Source organism: Panthera leo, chromosome B2 (genome assembly GCF_018350215.1).
Source record: "Panthera leo isolate Ple1 chromosome B2, P.leo_Ple1_pat1.1, whole genome shotgun sequence".
NCBI classification, from domain to species: domain Eukaryota; kingdom Metazoa; phylum Chordata; class Mammalia; order Carnivora; family Felidae; genus Panthera; species Panthera leo.
In genome coordinates, this window is record NC_056683.1 from 32,571,686 (window position 1) to 32,593,250 (window position 21,565).

General features: G+C 52.8%; 1 protein-coding gene and 1 long non-coding RNA gene across 5 annotated transcripts in view; both read right to left on the reverse strand.

The window, feature by feature from the left end:
- Positions 1 to 1,572: 1,572 nt before the first annotated feature.
- On the reverse strand, positions 1,573 to 12,971 carry LOC122219796. The gene is made up of 3 exons (XR_006202555.1): positions 12,852 to 12,971; positions 7,536 to 7,584; positions 1,573 to 1,633 (listed from the first exon to the last, which is right to left on the reverse strand). It is a non-coding gene; the product is annotated as an uncharacterized LOC122219796 (long non-coding RNA).
- A 5,805-nt stretch (positions 12,972 to 18,776) lies between these two features.
- GRM4 (glutamate metabotropic receptor 4) overlaps positions 18,777 to 21,565 on the reverse strand; it is a 115,105-nt gene continuing 112,316 nt past the window's right edge. For all 4 annotated transcript variants that reach the window (XM_042938486.1, XM_042938487.1, XM_042938489.1 and 1 more), the window contains one exon: positions 18,777 to 19,388. In XM_042938486.1, the coding sequence (XP_042794420.1) occupies positions 19,339 to 19,388 (50 nt within the window). In that variant the 3' untranslated portion in view covers positions 18,777 to 19,338. The remainder of the gene's footprint in view (positions 19,389 to 21,565) is intronic.

Sequence of the window (21,565 nt, forward strand, 5' to 3'; positions counted from 1 at the left end):
AAACCAGTCTATTCTCCAATTTCCAGCATGGTAGTGGGTGGGTCCCTCTTTCATCGTTGAATAGTCAACAAATATTAAAAGGCACACCAGTGTCAGCAGGGCAACAGGCCACAGTATACAGCAGACAAAGCTCCTGCCCTTACATAGATCACAGTACAGGGGGCTCCCCAATGCTGGGGCGGGGGGCTGTCTCCCATCATGTGTATAAAAACATGCACAGCATGTCTCCCCAAAGCAGCTCAAGGTTGAAAATATATTTCTCTGCCATCACCAGCATGGTTCCTCCTCCTCCTCCTCACCCTCACCCCAATCTTGCACGGAAGGTATGAGCATTGCCCTTACAGAGGAGGAAATGAAGGAGGACCAGAGGGGGAAGTGATCTGCCCAAGGTCTCAGGGCCAGAGGGGACAAGCGGAATTTGAACCCCACGCAGGATGCAGCCTCTCAGAGGCCAGGCTGTGGGGTTCCGAAGGCTGTGCAACGATCACAGCCGGCTGAGCAGGTGGTGGTGGGTTGAAATCAAGTTTTGAGGTGCAGTTCAATCTATAAATCAGCCGCCTCCCTCACACACACACACGTGCGAGGTTGCGTGGTAGGTGTAGGTGAGCTAACCAGCGCTGAGTGTGGACGAGGGCCACGACAACAACGGGGGTGGGGCCTGGGCGCTGGAAGGTAGGGGAGCAGAGAGGCCAGCTGGAGCCTAGCTGGGCGCGGCGGCTTCCCTGGTCTCCATGGCGATGCGGGGGCAGAGTGGGGGAGGAGGAGGGGGGCCTCTGCGCATTGATCTCGCTCCAGTCAGATTCAATCCCCGGTGAAAATGGATTTTTTAATGCGTCTATTAGCTGCTTTGAAAACGCAAATTGAGTTCAGGAGAGATGGAGGCCGCCATCAGAAAACAATTTGGCGTCCGAGGCCCTGGGGGATCAGGAGCGCCCCAGCATGGGGTCCCCCCAAGCCTGAGCTTAGCCTCGATGGGGGAGGGGGTACTTTGGGCTCTTTACTCCTCTCCAGCCCCCAGCGTGACACGGGGATTTAGCGGGAGCTGTGGGGCCAGCTTTTCTCTAGAAACTAGCAAATTGCGGCCCCGGAGGAAAGCCAGTTTCTGGGAAGGGCACAATCCAGGAAGGCTTCCTGGATGAGGCAGGATTCTAAGGGGCCTTTGAAGAGGCACATTCAGCATATCCCTGCTCAGGTAAAAAATAATGCCCAGCAAGCTTTGACCCAGCGCTTTGCAATGTATAAAGCGCTCCCTCGCTGTCTTTTAGTGGAGTCGTATTAAAGACTGCAGACAGCATTTTGAAGTTAAGGAACTCTGGGTTTGGGAAGCACGTTGCCAAGATCATTCAAGCAGGGCCAAAGCCAGACTTGTTTTGTGAGACGTACCTCTCTGGGAGGGAAAGGAGCTGCAGGAGCCGGCCTGGGCCAGGGGACTTGCAGGGCAGGGATCCGGATTGGCTGGACTGCCTGCTGGCAGGTGATCAGCTTTCTAGAGAAGACTAACTACGGGGCTGGAGGAGGCAGAAGCGGTAGGGAGAGATTGGGGTGGGGGGGAGTTCAGGTACCCAATTATTTCTCTCCGTTGTCATTTGCTGTTTACGCAGCCTTCTTTGCATATGTAAATGAGTTCATCCTCCTGCAATTACACAGTAATCAGGAGCAAATTACCTTCTTGCTGTTTACTTTCAGCGTCCTTAATTAATCTGGTTATTAGACGATTAATGAAGCTTGTTTGGTGAGAAATTCATAGCAAGAATAGAGAAGGGTGTGTGTGTGCGTGTGTGTGTGTGTGTGTGTGTGTGTGTGTGTGTGTGTAGGGGTAGGAGACATTGCATTTATCCAGGAATAGAGGCAGTCCCTGGGTTTCCCCTCAACCTTCTCAGCCTCTCTCCTGCGCTCCGTGGGGAGGGGGGGGGGTGGCTGCACACACCGCAGACCCACTCCTCCCCTATCTTCCTTCACCAAACCTTTGTGGTTTGGGAAGATGGTCCCAGTGTCCTCCAGAGTCCTTTAAGGACACTGGCCTCAAAATAGGCCTAGAGGTGGGCAGTCAGTTCCCAGAGCCCCTCCAGATACTCCCAACTCATACATACTCTCCTGTTCACTGCCCTCCCCAGACCTGCCCCAGCAGTGTTCCAAAAGTGGCCCTTTCCCCTCTCAAGGCAGAGGTAACCTCCAAGCTTCTGCCCAGAGTTTACTGAGTGCACCCCCCACATTACACCCACACATTGGGCTGTGCAGCCACGAACCCCTGGCTAAGGGGCCATTGAGATTATATTTCTTTTAATATTTTAACCCCTACCAGATCCTGGGGCAGCACTCAGGCATTCCTCCTGAGGTACCCTTTCCTAGGTAATCCCTGGGCATCCCAAGGACAAGTGTTCACGTGCCACAGTTCCATCGTTCCATCCTGGGGCCATCTGTGATCTGACTTCTCCTATCTGGCTGCTGTTAAGGACTTCTCTTTGGATTTCTGCAGTTTCACTACAATGTTTCAAGGTGGATCTCCTTACTCTGCTTGAATTCTTCATGCTTCCTTCCCAGCATGTGTCTTTCTTTATCATTTCTGGAAAATTCCTTATCACCATATTGTTAAATATCGCCTCCCCCAATTCTCTCAACTATCTCCTCAGGAATTCCTAGATGACATTTGTTAAATTCCTCATTCTGTCTCCCATGTCTTTTTCCCTCTTGTTAATAGTTTTCTGTGTGCTGCATTATGGCTAGTGATTTCTTCAAATCTATTTTCCAGTTCACTAACCATCTCTTCAACTATATCTAATCTGTTGTTTAACCCATCCATTGAGTTTTAAATTTCGTCATTTTTATTTTCATTTTTTAGTCTTTGTTCACGTGCATATTTGCCTGGTTTTCCTGGTAGCATCTTTATTTCCCTAAACATTTTACACAAGCTATTTTTTTTTTTTAATATTCTGGATCTGATCATCCCAATATCTTAACTCTCGAGGACTAATTCTACCATTTGCTGTTTTCTAACTCACTCATGATTATTTCCTTGTGTACTCTGTAATTTTGTATTGTAAACCCAAGCTCGGTTGAGCTCTATCCATCAGAATCCTGTACAGCAGGAGTTGAGGGTATGTCCCTCCCAGGAGACTTTGCTTTTGCTTCTGCTAGGTGCTCCGGGTACTACTAACATACTTGGAATTAATTTCACCACTTGGAGTTTCCTGCAACCCATAGGTAATGCAAATGTTTACCCTAAACCCCTGTGTGGGTAGCCATGTGGTTACAAATTTAAAGGCTTTTCTTTCTACCTGAGCACATGCTGAAATAGACAACATTTCTTACCCTTTCTCTTTGCCACAGGATGGATTTTTTCCCCTCTATCCTTTCACCAAAAGTGCAGTCTTTCAAAGCCCTGGTTTTTGTAGAGGGTCTCAATTACAACTCCCCACCTTGAGTGGTCACAGTCCATTTCCTTCCTCCTCTAAGCCTTTATTTCTGGACTTGGACAACTTTGTTTCCCAGAAGACATTTCTGGTTGTCACAACTGGAAGAGGGAGTTGCTATTGGTATCTGTTGGGTAGAGGCCAAGGTTGCTGCCAAACATCCTACAGGATGCCCGACATCCTACATCCTATAGGACAGCGCCCACCCCAACAAAAATTAATACAGCCCAAAATGTCAACAGCGCTGCTATTGAGAAACACTGATCTAGGTCATGGAGATGTGTGTGCAAATGACCTGAGGTCTCCCTGCAGCTTTGGAGCTCCCTAACACCCAGGCTTCCAGCATTCTCTTTATGTTTGACATTCTAAAGATTTTCCTTGCATTTATTCATTCATTCTATACGCACGGCCATGCATTTCAAAGAATAGTTTGTCTATTTTATGGAGCATCTCTGGGTGTCTCATATATTCACTTGTCACTCCTGCCTGCATCCACCTCTCTAACATCTGCTGCTCTGGCTCACCTCTCATTGTCTGTTAGCCGCCCCTCTGTTTCACCCCTTCTCCCTGCTCCTGTGTGCACCTGGCTTGGGAGACAATCAAAAGAGTCATGAGAAGGGGCGCCTGGGTGGCTCAGTCGGTTAAGCGTCCGACTTTGGCTCAGGTCACGATCTCGCGGTCCGTGAGTTCAAGCCCCGTGTCGGGCTCTGGGCTGATGGCTCAGAGCCTGGAGCCTGCTTCCAATTCTGTGTCTCCCTCTCTCTCTGCCCCTCCCCCATTCATGCTCTGTCTCTCTCTGTCTCGAAAATAAATAAACGTTAAAAATAAATTAAAAAAAAAGAGTCATGAGAAGGCGTGACATGCCCACCAGCAGCAGTGATGATTGGGGTTCACAGACCCCTAATTCCTACCCCCGTGGCCTGACTCCGTGAGGCCGAGGCCCGATTCCTACAACCTCCCCCTCCCCAGATCTCCAGGTATCTTCACCTCCCTGACCCACAGCCTCAGAGAGTGTCCTTTCCTCCCCCCAGCTCAAGGCCCAAGCGATTGCCACAGAAGGAATATTCATCCTGTCCTTGGAGTCTGTGTTGGTCTTGTCCACTCTGGTGTCTGGCCCACAGGAGATGCTCGGTATGGACTCCTCAAATGGATGGATGAATGAATGAATGAATGAATAATGGATGAGGCCTGGTTTTGGGGCCCACCAACGCCATCATAGCAACTGAGCATAGATTTCCCATAGTTTGGATTATTCTATTCAAAGTGACACTGTGTTGGGACAACCATAGTTCAGCCTAGTTCCCTAAACACACATTTAGGGAAAAGGTGTCTCTAATGCTTCAAGGGCACAGCCAGGCTAGAAACGCTCCCAATTTATACAACTTAGCACACTTAACCTCGTAAACTGCAACAGCCACACCCCAATTTGTGGTGACATTATTGTTTCCTTCGAGAACAAATATGGGTGAGCTCTTGCTTGTTTGTCAGCACAGGGCCCAGCCTGGGATGAGGAGAAAGCAAAGACAGACCAAAGCTGTTAGTCTTTACCTCCCGAAACCCAAACTGCCCCCAACTGGCCTCATCCTGGATAAAACAAAATGAGGTCTCTGTTGCCCTAGCAGTCCCTGGAATTTCAAGGTCATTCACTCCATTCATTCACTCAGTAAATATTTCTAGAACGTCTTCCATGTGCTGGGCACTGTTTTCGGCATTAGATGTTTAGCAGAAAAAAAGGAGCACCTGGGTGGCTCAGTCGGTTAAGTATCCGACTTCGGCTCAGGTCATGAGCTCGTGGTTCATGGGTTGAAGCCCTGTGTTGGGCTCTGGGCTGACAGCTCAGAGCCTGGAGCCTACTTCAGATTCTGTGTCTCCCTCTCTCTCTCTCTCTCTGCCCCTCCCCCACTCATTCTCTCTCTCTCTCTCTCTCTCTCTCTCTCTCTCTCTCAAAAATAAACATAAATAAATAAATAAATAAATAAGTTTAGTAGACAACAGAATAAAGTCCCTGCCCACTCAGTGCTTTTGTTCTCCCAGGGGAGAGACACAATTAAATGTGTTATGTGATGCCGGAGTGTGATGAGGTCCATGAGGAGAAATAAAGTGGGGGTGGTGAGTAGTGATGGGTGTGCTGTTGAGGGGCAATCCGGAAACACTTCTCTGTGAGGACAACTTAGTTCAGTGAAGCTCACCAGCATTAGGAGAGAGAAGGTTCCATGGTGGAACAGCAGTACCTGAATCATGGGCAAGATCGGGGAGCCCCACCGGGTGACTGTGAGAGAGAAGGAGGGAGGGAGGGAGTGAGGGAGGAAGGAAGAAAGGAAGGAAGGAAGGAAGGAAGGAAGGAAGAAGGAAGGAAGGTAGGAGGAAGGAAGGAAGGAAGGAAGGAAGGAAGGAAGGAAGGAGGAAGGAAGAAGGAAGGAAGGAAGGAAGGAGGAAGGAAGGAAGGAAGAAGGAAGGAAGGAAGGAAGGAGGAAGGAAGGAAGGAAGGAAGGAAGGAAGGAAGGAAGGAAGGAAATGAGGCAGGAGAAATACCGAGGGCCCACCCCGAATCTCCCCCGACTTAGCTAGAGATCTGAGGGGGAAACCCAGAGGGTTTTAAGCAGGCGTGTAAAAGAATCCGATGTACGTTTTCCCCAAAGCCCTCTGACTGAGGTTTGGGGAACTGAGTAAGAGGGCAGGAGCTGAAGCTGAGGGCCGCTTAGGAGGGCATCTAAATAACCCAAGCTAAGGATAATGGTTTGCACCCAGCAAGAAGAAGCAGTTGGATTCTGAGACATCCTCAAGGCCAGCCAACAGGATTTGCTGACACGTTGTGTGAAGGGTAGGGGTTAGGGGTCAAGGTTGAGCCCAAAGTTTCTGACTGTGAGGAGGGGGGGATCTTTTATTGAGAGGGGAGAGGAAAGAGGAACAGGGTGATGAGTATGCAAAAGTCTGGATCTGCTCACGCTAAGGTGGAGGTACCCAGTAACGGGGTTCAGGACACGCTACCCCCAAATATGGCACCTTGGCGTATTGAATATTTTAAACTTGAATGTGTTTGAGAAAACGGCTTTCTCCCCTGAAACAAGTCATGAAACTCTTGTGGGAGAGACACCTTTCCCATACCCGGAGGAAAGGGGCCTCCTTATCTCTGAAGACAAAGCAGGGACCAGAAGAACCCCAACAAATAGATCAGCTAAGTTCCCATGGCTCCCCTGGCAGTCTCTAACCCGTATTTCTACAGGACTGCCTACTTCATCAAACCTAGCATAAAAATACCCAGTTCTGTTTCTTTGGGTCTCCATTTCCTTATGAAGGCTCCTGTATCGTGTAAAACTCGCATTACATCAACCTGTATGCTTTTCTTCTGTTAATACGTCTCTGTTTTAATTTTCAGACCCAGCCAGGGATCCTAAGAGGGTGAAGGAAAACTGCTCTCCCCTATACTGGCAGAGCTGAGGAGTACCCAGGGGGCCACATGGATTGAGTTCTGGTGCAAGAACAGGGCTAAAGATACACATTTGGGAGTCAAAGCTACAGGACCTGATGAGAACCCCTGGCGTGAAAACAGTTGGAGAAGCAAAGGAGGAAGGAAGGGAGCACCTGAGCACTGGGCGTACAAACATTTCAGAAGTCATTAAAGGCACAGGTCAGGCCCTATCGTGCTTAAAGCTTTCCAGAGGCCTGCTGACTGCATGCTACAAGGTCCTGGGTGATGACGCCTTTGGGCCTCTCTGTCCCCACCTCCCTCACAGTCCCCACAAATCACTGCACCAGACTCAGCCTCCTTAGTGTCTTAAACCTGCTAGACCCTTTCCCACCTCTGTGTCTTTGCACATGCCGTTCCCTTTGCCTAAGAAGTTCTTCCCCTGCCCTCATCCCCTGACTTCCTCTTTCTTTGGGTCTCATCTCAAAGTCAGCCCCCTCAGAGAGGACTTCCCTGACTCCCCATTCTCATATAGACAGACAGACACACACACACACACACACACACACACACCATTATTCTCTTTCGTGGGATCCCATTCTTTGCTGGGAGAGCACTTACTACAAACTGTAATTATATATATATGAGGGTGTTGATTAGAGAAATGTCTGTCCCTCTTCCCCCACTTGCCCATAACTCCATGAGACAAGGAACATTACCTGTCTTTTGCCACTGTATAGAGTGAAATACGTGTTGAATGATGAATGCCTAAGGAGTAAAAACAAACACTGGTTGATCATTGGACTACATTCTCAATACTGAACCAGACCTTTTACATCACTGACTGTGGCAGACGTCACCACTGCTAACCAATATTTCCAGTTGTCTTCTTCTAGGCACAGGGTTACAAATCCTCATTCCCTTGGAGTCATATGGGTTTGTAGCATTTTTTTTTTAGTTTATTTATTTTGAGAGAGACAGAGTGCAAGCAGGGGAGGGGCAGAGAGAGAAGGAGTGAGAGAATCCCAAGCAGGCTCCACGTGTGGTCAGCGTGCAAAGCTGGATGTGGGCTCGAACCCATGAAACCATGAGATCATGACCTGAGCTGAAACCAAGAGTCAGTCGCTTGACCAACTGAGCCACCCGGGGGCCCCTATAGCAACTTTTTCTTAAATTTTAAGTAGGCTCCATGCCCAACATGGGTCTTGAACTCATGACCATGAGATCTAGAGTCACATGCTCTAGGGGCACCTGGATGGCTCAGTCAGTTGAGCATCCGACTTCGGCTCAGGTCATGATCTCACAGTTTGTGGGTTCGAGCCCTGCGTTGGGCTCTGGGCTGACAGCTCGGAGCCTGGAGCCTGCTTCGGAATCTGTGTCTCTCCGTCTCTCGGCCCCTCCCCTGCTCATGCTCTGTGTCTCTCTGTCTCTCAATAATGAATAAATGTTAAAAAAAAAAATTTGGAGTCACATGCTCTACCAACTGAGCCAGTCAGGCACCAGTTATAGGGGTTATAGACCCTGCTGTGGCCAATGCAATATGAGCGGAAAGGATTGTGTCACTTTCAGATGGAAGCACTTAAGGGCTGTTACGTAATTCTGCCCGTGCTCTTCCCCTGCCAAGAAAAACTTGTGTGGAGGTGATGACATCATAAGATGGAGAACCTCCATCATCTGCAGTCCCTGAGTAACTATGATATGAGCAGTGCCCATTTGCCCTGACCTGCAAGCAAGGTACAAAATCTTTGTGGTTTTAAGCCCCTGAGAAATTGTGGTCATTTGTTACACAGCATAACCTAGCCCACCTGACTAATACAGTGAGATCACTGAATTCTCCTAAGAGCCCCACCATGTACTCTCTACGCCCACTCCTCAGAATCATTCAACCATCACGTATTGGTTGAGTCCCCACTGGAAGAGGGCGTTGGCCACATGCAGAGGAATGAGTCATGGCCAGCCCCTGAGAAACCTGTGGCCTTAGATACAGAAGTGGTCAAGAAAATACAAGTGGAGCAGAGTGGAGGCACAGCAGGACTTGTCCCAGAGGAAGAAATACAAGCTAGAATCTTGACCTGATCATGCCCATTGTCCAAGCAAGTGCAGGGAGAGGTAGCAGAAGGGATGGCATCCCTGATTATAGGGACCAACTTAGGCAAAGGTTAAGACAAGGGTAGAAAAGTCAAAACAGCATGCTGGAGAGTCAGCAGAATATAGGTGCACTCATTCAAGAATATGTAAGCTGCTGTTATAGAAACAGCAAAATATAATGGTTTGAAAATAGAAGTTGAGTTCTCCTGTGCCTAAGAGCCCAGAGCTGGGTGCCCCTAGGCTACAATGTGGTTCTGCCATCCCTTAAACTTGACTCCAATCTCAGAGTTCAGAGTGGCTGCTCCAGCTCCTGCCATCACATCTGCCTCCCAGCCATAGGGAAGAGGAAAGCATTAAATGGAGCGCATGCCCACTCCTTCTAGAGATATAACTGGGAAACACAAGTCGTCATTCTTCCCTTCCAGCAGCTCCACCAACCAGTCATCCCAGCCAGCCTCAGCCCCAACTCTTTCCCCTCTGCATCTAACCAAGTCTCTCCTCTCCAGCTCCTCGCCTTTCTCCAGGTCCTCATCTCTTGCCAGGCCCAAGGCAGTGGCCTCCTAACAGGTCTCCCAGGCTCCAGGCCAGGCCCTGCAAATCATCCCCCCTAAAATGGCCATCCCAATTTGCAGTTCTGACCAGGCCACTCGGCAGACCCTACAAGGCCCTCCTCCCCTCACCCTTGCCCACCTCTCCAGATTCCTCTCTCATTCCTGGAGTGTTCATCTCCATCTTCCCAATGCCCCTCCTTGGCTCCTCCTCCCAAATATCATGTTATTTATCGCCTCTGTCTCTTTGTTCATCCCTGAGATAGCCTTTCCTGTTTCCAGCTTGCAGATCTCACATCCTTCTGGGGGGGCTGGGGGCTCAGGTATTACTCCTTCAGGAAATGGACTCAGAGCCCCTGAGCTCCGGGCCGTGGACCTAGTCTCCACTTCCCCATTATTTCACAGTTGTTTCTTCAGTTGCTCTGCCTCTTAGTAATCAGCGGTGAACCTGGGCACATAGCAGTGCTTGAGAAGCAACTGAATGGAGAAATGAATGGTGGGCTAGTTGGGGCATCTTGGAGAGGCAATGCAGATGGGGGGCTAAGGGCGAGCACAGGAGCTAACCGCCAGGGTTCAAATCCCAGCTCCACTGCTTCCTGGCTGTGCACACCTGAGCAAGTTACTTAACCTCTCTGGGGTTCAGTGTCTCCGTCTGTAAAACGAGACTAAAGCTAGTACTCCCTTCATCCAGTTGTGGTAAAGATGAAACAAGCCAATACATGTTGAACTTGGAGTGGTGCCTGGCGCTGAGTTAGCCCTTCTCGTTATGAGGCCAACCTCACGGGGGAACCTCTGATAAAAATGAGCAGGAAACAGCCTGAGCGTGGTTGCAGCTTGGAAAGACAGGAAGACACCTCCACTTCCGGCCAAAATGAAGTAGCAGGGACCAGATTTACCTTCCTGTCTGAAACAACAACAAAATGCATGAAATACACGAACCCAGGATTCTCCAACACTGGACATTAAGCAACAAATGACAGTGCTTCCCGAGACATGAGAAACAAAGGAGGGGAGCCCTACAATTGCCATGCGTATGCCCAGAGACAGCTTCCAGGCTCTGGCACAAGAGAGGGGACCCAGCCAAGAGCCTGGAGTCTCCCATGCTAGGGCAGACAGAGCTGGGGTCCAGAGAGACCAAAGCGGGTAGAGTTTGCCAGTCAGAGGCCAGAGAAGAGACAGCTACGCAGAGAGAATCCCAAGGAATCTTCCCTCAAGAGCCCAGCTGCATAGCAATCAGGTTCCAGCAGGAAGCAAGCGGAAGCTGCTTAGAGGGCACGGATCACCAGGATTACACATGACCCACCAACCAGAGGAGAAAGCCTAGAGATTTCGCTTTGCCAGTGGGGCGAAATGAGCCCTCACTAAATGCTGCTCTGGCCCCACCTAACAAAGCTTGAAAGCAAGACCTGAAAGGATTGAACCGTTTCCAAGTAACTTAACCACATTCCAGACAAAGCTCAAGAACCTTTATATGTATACAAAAATAACCAGCACCCTGTGCAGTGAAATTCACAATATCAGGCATCCAATAAGAAATGATCAGGTCACGCAGAGGAAGGATATGCAGCTCATAATGAGAAGATCAATCAATCAATTGAAACCAGCCGGGAAATGACATGGCATGAGTGAGCGAGGGTATTCAAACAGTTATTGTAACTGTATTCCACACGTTCAAGAAGCTGGAGGAAAACAAACGCTTAACTAGAGCCATGGAAGGTATGAGAAAGACCCACTTGAGCCTCTAGAGACGAAAGTTACAGTGCTGAGATGAAAAATGCACTGGAAACAATTAACAGCAGTTGGAAACCACAGAGGGGGAAAAAAGGTTAGGGAACCTCAAAACATAGTAATAAAACGTACACAAAATGAAACACAAAGAGGAAACAGACCCAAAATGAAAGAGTAGAGCATCACTGAGTTATTGGGCAACTTTGAGGCCAGATACATGTGTGCAGAGGTCCCTGAAGGAGAGAAGATAGAGGGGAGGACAGAAACAGTTTCGAAGAAATAATGGCCAAAAGCTTTCCAAATATGAGAACAGTAAACCCCCAGATCCCACAAGCTCCACAAAACCCAAGTGCAAGAAACATGAAGAAATGTCACACCGAGGCACGTCATAATCAAATTGCTTAAAACCGGCGATAAAGAGAAAACCTTAAAAGCAGCCAGAGAAAAGGGAGGTTATATACATTAGGACAAAGATCAGGATGACGACAGATTTCTCGCGGGAAAGACACAAGCCAGAAGGCAGGGAGCAGCATGTTTAAGGAACCCAGATGAAGACTGGAAGCTTGGGGGAAGGGCGGGGGGCGGGGGGGGGGGGCAGAGGGGGGGGGCCAGAGCCCACCGTCCAGGGCGACAGGTGGTGACAGCATGAAATCCAGGGATGGCAGAGAGAGCGGCAGAGCCTTAGCCACCGCCCTGGGGTGCGAAGCGCAGTGTAGGGGAAGCTGTGGGTTCTGGCTCAGGTGGCTGCCGATCACCAAAACGGGGGACGTGGGAGAGGAACACATTTAGGAGACGCTGTGGCTTCCACCACGGATGATTCTGAGTAACTAGCAGGGTGCACGGAAGGAGGTTTGGAGGCTGGGAGAGATACATAAATTTGGCACTTGTCTGATGATAGATTAGTCAGAATAGGAAAAGCTGTAACTCAGAAACAAATAAATCCTGAAATCTCAGCATCTTAACAAAAAAGCTTCTTATTCACACAAAGTTCACAGCGGGTTGGCAGAGGAGGTGCTGGGGCCAGTGATTCGGGGACCCACCGGCCCTCCATCTTTTATGCCAACTAAACCCGCGAGAGGAGGGGCCTGGCGGAGGAACACCATAGGCCCCGGCGAGAAGTGATGGGCGTGGTCGCTCCCCACAGCTCATTGGCCAGAAATGTCACGTGGCCTCTAGCCGCCTGCAAGGGAGGCTGGGAAACGAAGGGGGAGGACGCAGAACTTTGGGAAAGCGCCGAGGCCGTGAGTTTAGGTGGGAGAGAGCCCACGGAACTTTTGAGGTAGAAGAAAAGAACTAAAGGGCATGGGCCAGGAGCCCCAGAGGGAGCTCTAGCCTTTGAGGAGTGGGGGGGAAGAAAAGTCCTAAACCACAGAGGAGGGCGAGCCGGGTGGAGGAAGAAGAGAAGGGCACACACACACTGTCCTGGAGGGTAGGGCTCCAGGGCAGGTGCAAGACCTATCCTGACCTGCCCGTGTGTCCTTTGGAGTCTTGACATCGTCTTCAGGAGATAGTATTATCTCTGTTTCACAGATGCAGAAAGCGAGGTTCCGAGGGCTGAGTGACTCAGGTGCCTGAGTCACAGTGACCTGGCAGAGACCAAAGCCAGGGTTCTTCCCCCCAAGCTCTGCTCCCTGCTTTCCCAAGTGCACCCTCAGAAGGGACACTGCTTACCAGGGAGAGCTCTTACTGGGATCCTCTGAAAACCGTGCTTCTCTGATTTTCTAAGTTGATCGGGATGGTGGCGGGGAGGGTCTTTCTGGGGCCTCTCAAATCCTCACCAGCTTCTCGGCCCCCCGGACCTCAGGTTCCTCCACCACCTCCGTTGACCTGCACCCCGAGCACCACACTGTGGTAAGAGTGCAGGGCTGGCCAGCCCACCTGGACTGGTCCTGCCCCCAAACAACCCACACCCCTTCTCCATCTCCCCCTGCCCCACAGTATTAACAAAACCTCCTCCCGTCACAGATCACAGACAGACAACCGGGACTGGGGATGCCAAAGCAAGGGCCTCATTTGCATAGGCAAGCTCCTCCCCCACCCCTTGATGTGTGCACAGTTGCCATAGCAACATGCCCCCAAAGACTCTTCTTCCCAGTCACCTCCCCTTCCTGTACTGCTTGGAATGCTGGCTCCCTACCCAGGCTGCGAGGGCTCAGAACTCAATCCCTCATTTTACGGATGAAGAAACTGAGGCCCAGAGAGGGAAAGCAACTTGCCCAAGGGCACACCGCGTGTCAGCAGCAGGTCCTTACCTAGAATCCGGGTCCCCTGATACCAACTCCAGGTGTCTCTCACCCTGGGGGGGGGGGATTGGGGGGGGGTGGGGATCAGCTCCCTTTCCAATCACCAGCTTGCTACATTCAGGCTCACCTTGGGCCTCTAGGGAAGACCTTGGGCAGCTACAATGAAGAAATGACCACTGGGCTTTGGGCAGAGACTCAGGGTCAGAGCCAAGCACGGGGCATTGTGGAGGTGCGGATACAGCTAAATAGGCCCCTCTGGGTCTCCAGCCCAGCCCCTCCCCCACAACTCACTCATTCCACAAATATTTATTATATGCCTGCTGTGTGTCAGGTGCTGTTCTAGGCCCCCGGGGTTCAGCTGTGATCAAAGTGACGAAACCCCCTGCCCTACGGGGCTGACATCCTTGTGGGAGCAGGAAGATGATGTGCAAACCACATGGACGTAATATGATGTTGGGGTGAGGTGGTGTTCAGAAAGGGGTAGAGGGCCACTTGCTACTCGAGTTAAGGTAATCTGCGTGTTCTTTCACAACTTACCTGTCCCCTGTCCCACACCCCAGGGCAGCTGGTATCTTCATACCAGACTCCAATATGATTGCCAAGCAACTGATGTGTCTTGGGCGAACGCACCTTGGCCCAGGAGACTGAGGCTTTACCGGTAGAATTTTAAGTAGCACAGGTGGCAGCTGGGAAGATGTTTGGGGGCAGCGGGCTCCCTGAAACGCTGCGGGCAGCTGCCCTTCCTGTTCCTAGCATGGCCTGCAGGCTCAAAAAAATCTGCTATCAGAGGCCCAGCAAAGATCACCTACCACCACGCTCCAGCATCAAAATACTAGACTGCAGTATAGTTCCTGCAGAAAGACGGCCCTTCACCTCATAGTGAGAAAGAACAGCAAGTCACAAGTGCCCCTGGAAGCAGACTCCAGATGCCAGGCTCTGTTAGCAGACCCCTCCCTGGGAGGGGGGTTTTATTCCACTTCCTGTGGAAATCTTCAAACATGTAAGTGGAGAGTAGTATAAAGAAACTCCCAGGTGCCTGTGTGCAGCTCAAGAAACAGCAACTCGAGGCTACTCGGGTTTTCACCCAACCCCCTTCCTGCCCACTGGAACAGCAAACTGGGACTGGTTTTATAAGGAAAGGGAAGAGCAGGAAGGCCCTCCCACCCCAACCTGGAAGAGGAGGGCTCTCCAGAAGTTCCAACAAGGCAAGCCAACAAGGAGGCATTCTTGGGCAGGGAGTGCTCAGGGCAGACCCTGAAGCTGAGGGAGCCCTGGGGAGCCACAGCCAGGATGGGGGCTCCTGGGCCAGCTGATGGGGTAGAGGAGCCTGGCTAAGGGAGCCAAGCCCCATTTCCTGCCCCAATTTCACCTCTTTGTTTTCTTTCCCTCCTCTCTCTCCCCCACCCCCTTGCAATAAAAACATAATTATGGGCTTTATAAAAAAAAAAAAAAAGGCAAATTATGGTGACATGCTTTAATTATCTGCCGAGCAATGGCGGGCTGAATTACACAGGCAGGGCCTTGGAGGTTACCTAAAAATAAAGCAAGAAGCCTCATTAAATGCTAATTGCTGCTTTTGCCAACTGAAGTGAGATTTGGGCACCATGTGCCATTCAGTGCCAGGCTGTCTTCAGGGAGGTCCAAGCCCTGGGAGGCTCCGAGTGCCAGGGCCAAGCTCTGCTGGGCACCCAGGGCAGTGCAGGGCAGGCGGTGGGGGTAGAGAGAAGCTCAGATGTCAGGGAGAGTGCCTCAGTCTCCTCTCGCTGTTGAGTGGGCAGATGGAAACCCCAGGCTGGGAGGAGGAAGCTGCAGGCCTTAGTAAGAGCCTCTAAAACAAAGGGCCTGTGGCCTGTCCTCTGGCCAGAGAGGAGCCACGTGGCCTCCTGAAAGGTCAGCATCTTTCTGTGGGCTCCCAAGGACCCCTCCCTGGGCCTGGAAGCTGAGATGGTGTGGGGGCACCTGGCATGGTGTTCACAGGCCACTTCCTGGTCCTTTTTGCCTCTGCCACCAGGGCCTGAGAAGGCAGGACAGGAGAAACAGACTAGGAGACACTGGAACTTCGCATCTGAGCTGGAAGGGACCCAAGCTTGTATACTGCCTCTGAAGCTGAGTCCCCAGGGACCTAGGAGTTCCACAAAGGTGTCCTGTGTGCCCCGCTGGCTTTGTAGCTTGGTGGGCTTCTGCCCAGGGCCAGTAGTAGCCTAGCCTTGGCTTTGGGCCTCCACGAACTCTCAAGTGGGCGTTGTTCCCTCTTGTCTGCAGAACCCCAAGGTCCAGTGCCACATCCACCTCATTCATTACTGCACACCCTCAGCCTGGCCCGTAGTAGGTACTTAGTACCTGTGGATTGGATGCATAAAGAACCAGGTCTGGGTGGGGCCCATTATTTGCTTTTCTAACAAGTTCCTGGGGATGCTGCTGCTGATTTAAAGGAAAGGTTCTGCCATTGGAACAGCTTGAAAACCACCGAGTTCCCTGGCCCACTGGGCTGCATAGCAGACACCTGGGGAGATTGTAAAATGTATTGTCACCGACCCCACCCACAAAGGAGGCTGCAGCCCTGGGGCCTCTGGGCCTCCCCCTGGGAGCTTGTGGACACCCCATCACCCTGCTTACCGAGCAAAGGTCTCTGGGGGCCACCATCCCTCTCTCCAGAGAACCAGGGACACTGCAAAGCCAACCCCCATCTTTTTGAAGTGTAAAATTCCAAAGGCACTGCTCATCTGTCTGCCTCTCTTGGGTGTCCCACATGAGCCCGGGGAATTAACAGCATGGCAGAGGGAGCAAAGGTGAGCAGCCACGGGGCTTTTCCACCCATGCATCAGAGCACATCCCAGTGGGGCCCACCTGTGGGATCCCAGGCCCGGCTTCACCGGCTGTGCCTTCCAGGTGATGCATGGCACCCACCCTCCCACACCCCTGTGCCGGGTCTGCCTCCCGGAAGTGCTGGGGAGACTAGTCCCTCCTCTCCACCCCTGACCCATGGAGCCGCACACTTCTCCATTTCCCAGACACGGCTCCTTGGAATTCACACCCCACCCAAGGCTTCCCCTACCTACCCCACCCTATTCCTATAACTATGTTCCTTTGGGATATTTGGCATTTCTAGGCTGTAGAAATGCTGAGGCCTAGATCTTCCCCATCAGACGGGAAGCTCCCTGAGGGAGAGGCTGTGTTTCGCCCCTCAGACAGGGCAGTCCCTGAAGGTGGGGCTATGTCTCCTCCATCTGGCACCCCCCTGAGGCCGGGCCCTGGGTGCCTCCTTTCCACCTGCCCCTTCACAGAGTCCTAGGCAGGCTGGACTAGGCCAAGTCTCAGGAATGCCTGACGGGTCTAAGGCCCACCAAGAGCCCACCCCTGGCTCTGGGCGCTGAGGGGAGCAGAGCGGGCAGCACCCCACTTGGAAAGAAGTTGATTCTCCCCAGTGGAACCTAGAAGAGGGGCTCCACAGATATGGGGGGCTCCACAGATGTGGGGAGGGCGCCTGGGAAAGGCCTGTGCTGAGCATCAAATCCTCCGCCTAGCCTTGGGAGGGAAACAGACCAGAGAGGGGACAAGGTGCCCGGGCTAGAGATGTCATTGGAGGACTGGCTGCACTCCCCTTCATCCAAACCGCCCCCACCACAGGCACGCGCTCACACACCCCGCCCTGGGAGCTTCTGGCAAATACCCTTGGTCTGACCACCTAGTTTTGCCTGATTAGGCTAGAGCACTGGGTAGAATCTATTCTGGGGCGCAGGAACCATCCTGCGAAAGCAAGACAATCAGTGACAGACACCCTCTTTGCCCTTCCTTTCCTTACAAATACTGAGCATAAAGTAGGTGCTCTACACACACACACACACTCTCTCTCTCTCTCCCAGGCCCTCCAAGGGAACAGATTGCCTGAGCAGAGATGGGCGTGACACCAGCCCTCCCGAAGGAGTTAGATGGGCTTACTTACATAGGGGGCACTGCCCAGGGCACCATTTAATGCACCAGCCTCACCTTTACACACCCAGTCCCTGCCTGGCCCCCACTGGGGTCCTTCCAGGCCCTTGGCCCTCACGCCCCACACTTCAGCCAGCCAAGGAGGTAGGAGGGGGTGTGGGGCCTGGGGCGGGCCAGAAAGGGGCGGCACAGGAAGCCTGGGCTTCAGCTGCCGCTGTGGCCTCATTGTGTCGCTGGCTCTGTAATTTACCCCAGGCAGGGCCCAGCCCCTAAGCTGCTTCCCGCTCCCTCCCGCCCAACCTGCCAACGAAGCCAGCTGCTGTGAACACGCACTTGCACACTTGCCGCTGGCCAGGGACAAGCATCGTCACGATGTGGGTGCAATGTGGTTTTACCCCCACTTGGGCCTAAACAGACACACTAGACAGACAAGCATGCATATGGAGGTACCAAGAGCACACACAGACGTGCAGCCAAAACAGACACACACACAGGGCTGGGGGAGCCACACGCACATACCTGTGCCACACACCTGGCCCACGCGGACACACGCCACACTCCAATCTCTAGGACAGAGACACACATCATCCTAGCACCTGTCACCTGGAGACAGGACAGGCGGGAGGGCAGGGCTGTGGGTGCTGGGAGCCCTGGAAGCCAATTTCTCAAGAGGAGAGTTTCCGGGCTAGATGGAGGAGATGAAGAAGCTCGTTTCGGGGCGGGGATCGGAGGCCCAGGTGTAAGGACTGTGAGAGGAGAGGAAGGGCCAAAATGGTACCTTCCTTGGGGGCTGCAGGGCCAGGGACAGGAATAGAACACATCCCCCTTAGGGGACCGCCAGCGGCTGATTTCTGGAATCTGCTGCAAAGTCCTGGTCCCTCCCTGCCCAAGGCCTCTCCATGCTCCCACTCGATGCCAGCCCCGGAGGCAGCCTCCATCGCCCGCAAGCCCTAGGGTCCATGACCCACTTGCTCCTTGCCTCTAATTCCAGGCTCTCCGGCTGCAGGTTGAGACTGGGGTCCCCCTGCAGGGCCCTCAGTGGATGTGGAGCCAGGGTGCAAAACCATGTGTTTATTTTTATTAGAAATGTTCTTGGTATAAAAACAATCATGCGCTACACATTGTCATCAATAACCATCACCAAACACCCAGGCACTGAACTCCGTGTCATCAGCAGGACGGGCAGGCGGGCAGGCGGGCAGGACACACAGCAGACGGGAGGGGGCAGGCGGGCAGGCTGCGGGCCACAGGGACACACACAGAGGCCACCAGGAGGACGCGGCACTTTGCAACACACGCGAGATTCGTTTTTGTTTTGGCTTTTTTGTGTTTGGAATTTTTTTGAGCTTTTTCTCTTTTGCGACATGTACGGTTTGGTGAGTTGGGAGGTGGTGATGGGGAGAGAGCAAAGGCGGGATGCGATGAAGGTGAGGAGGGGGCGAGGACAGGGAAGAAAAATGCACGAGACCTGGGTGGAGCACAAGAGAAAAACCTGGAGAGACCTGGAGACAGAGAATGCATCAGGGAGAGGAGGCAGAGGCTGAAAGAAAGAAGATAAGAGCAGAGCACACAGGTGAAGACACAGAGAGAAAAGGCAGTGATAAAATAAAGACAGGGATGGAGACGGACTCGGACGGTCACCAGTGGGACAGGCAGAGACGAAGGGAGAGAGAGAAAACCAACACTGGGGCCCACATAGCCTGGGCCCCTGTGATTTGGGGCCAGGAGGGGCCGTGGTCCAAGATGCAGGCTCTTGGGGTGGCCTGAAGCTTCCCCAGCCCCTTGTCCTCCTCCTGTCACCTGCCCGGCTTGCCCAGGCTGCCCAGCAGTGACCGCCGGGGGCTCTGCTGTCCTCAGCACCAAGCCACGTCCGTGGGCGCCCACGGGCAGGCAAGACATCAGCTGGGCCCCTGGGAGTGGCCCTGGCCCGACGCATCAGCCACAAGGGTCTTGGATCCTCCTCTTGTTCGGCTCTGGCGGCCTAGCTAGATTGCATGGTTGGTGTAGGTGACGTAGGTCTGTTTGGTGGCCAGTGCTGGAAGGAGAGAGACCAGGGGTACCCAGGCATCAGGGGCTGGCTTCTTCAAACCCCCCCTTCCACTCAGGCATTGCCCTGCCCACGGCATCAAGTCCAGACCCCTGAACCAAGCAGTTCACAGCCCCCAAACCGCATGGTGGCCCCACCCCACCCATCCCATCGCTTGCCCCCCCTTTCCTTCCACCACCCTGCACCCCCCACCCCACCTCACTGGACTCGCCCAGTCTCTGAACATCCTTCCCACCTCCACATCTTTGCTGGGGCCAGGCTGCTTGCCTGGAGTGCCCTGCCCTCCCCACACAGTTGTTTTAGTTAAGACCCCCTCCTTAGAACACTCCTGCCCAACCCCCCCCCCGACAAAGCCCCTGCCACCTCCCGACTCCACCACACTTGAAGAGAATTGTTTTTATTTGTAATATAATTGTATAGCCTTAAAGTATTATCAACAGAAGTTTTCAGGTCAACAGCACACGTTCTAGAAGAACACATGCAAAGAACAGACATTAGACATAGCCTGGCAGCCTAGGGGACGGGAGTGGCGAGTTGGGACGGAGGAAATAAATGATGGAACCGGAGCAGGGGGGGGCTCATGAGGCTAGAAACTGACAAGCTGACCAGTTGGCCCCCGTGCCACACCCAAGGGAAGTGGAAGGCCTCCAGGTCCCCTTGGGCCTTTGTCTGGCTACCCTTCCCATTTCTAGGTGTCCCTGTCTCACCTCAGCCTCGAGGCCTCCTTATCCGCACCCATGGCTCTGGCCCTCCCTCAGCCACTCCTGGGTCCCTCCCCACCACTCACAGCTGGGTGACAACATCAGCTTTTCGGGGCAGCACGAGCCTCCCCCTGCCTCTGCCCAGCCAGGGTTCAGACCTCACGGCAGCCTAGTGAGGAGGCTAGGTAAATGCCACCCTCATGTGAAAAATGAGGCACTGGGGTGAGGACCCTGGCCAGGTCCTTGGTTCTGTCCTGTCCGGATCCAGGGTCTCCCTCCACGGCCTGGGACAGCTCAATGGAGAGTAATCAAGGTCAGCCTTGCCGCTTGGGGTGGGAGTTGTATGCTGGTGCCCAGAGGAGGCTGGATGGGAGACAATCAGAGGGCCCTTGTTCGCAAAGCTGCCCTGACACCCCATCAGGGTCCTGTCTTCTCGGGAAAGGAGTGCATGGCCAAGGCATCTGGCCTGGGGCAGAGGACACTGAGGGGAGCAGTGCGGTGGGCTGCCCACAGTACCCCCCAATCCTCTCTACCCCGTTTTCCCAGGGCCCATGACTGCCAAGTAAAGACTACATTTCCTGAGCTCCCTGCTTGATGGCGTTCCTGCAAATGACACGTGAGGGTCGTGAGGGCTGTGTGTGACTTGCGTGTCATTTGATTAAAACAGATGGTTTCTCCTGTACTTCCTCTCTTCTGCTTTCCATGGGCAGAACAGACACTGAGGGCAACTAGCCTCAGCACAGTCCTCTGGGAGCCAACAGGGCCAGATGGAAGAAACCCGGGTCCCCATTTCTGCCCATCTACCACACCAGTGTAGCTGGAAGCCCACTGACATGGGCCAGATTGCTGGGTCCAACTCTCAGAGGGCCCATCAAGTGTGGCAAGAAGCAAACTTGTTGGGGGTGGGGTGAGCAGAGGACAGCACCGTAGGACCAGTGGGGAGGCACGCGGGGTAGAGGGCAGGTGAATGAAAGGAAAGGAAGAACTTTCTCCCGGCCAGAGCTGAGTGGAGAGGATGGCCTTATGTGGTCGTGGAAATATTCAAGCAGAACATGAACAATCACTTGGCTGGGCAGTAGCCAGGAAGTTTTGAGTTTTAGGTGCCACCGGGACAGGTGATGGGGCCCATGACTTCAGGAAGAGAGTAAGAACACAGCACCTTACAGTGTGCCAAGACTTGCCACCTTCGTTTCTAAAATGACCCACCCATATGCCTCCTGACCGGCGCCGGCTGACCATGAGAGAAGAAGGACCATGGACAGCACCCGTGAGGCGCCTGGCTGGGCATACTTGGGGAAGGAACCCGCCATGAGGCCAGAGGTGCTGAGAGGGAGGTATGAGGGTGCACAGATCTAGGGACAGGAGCCTCTAATTGCCCCCTCTGTGACTTCCGGAAGCTCTTCCCCCACCCTGCTAGGCCTCAGTTTCCCTACCTGTTACATAAGAGCGGTGGCCCTTTTGCCC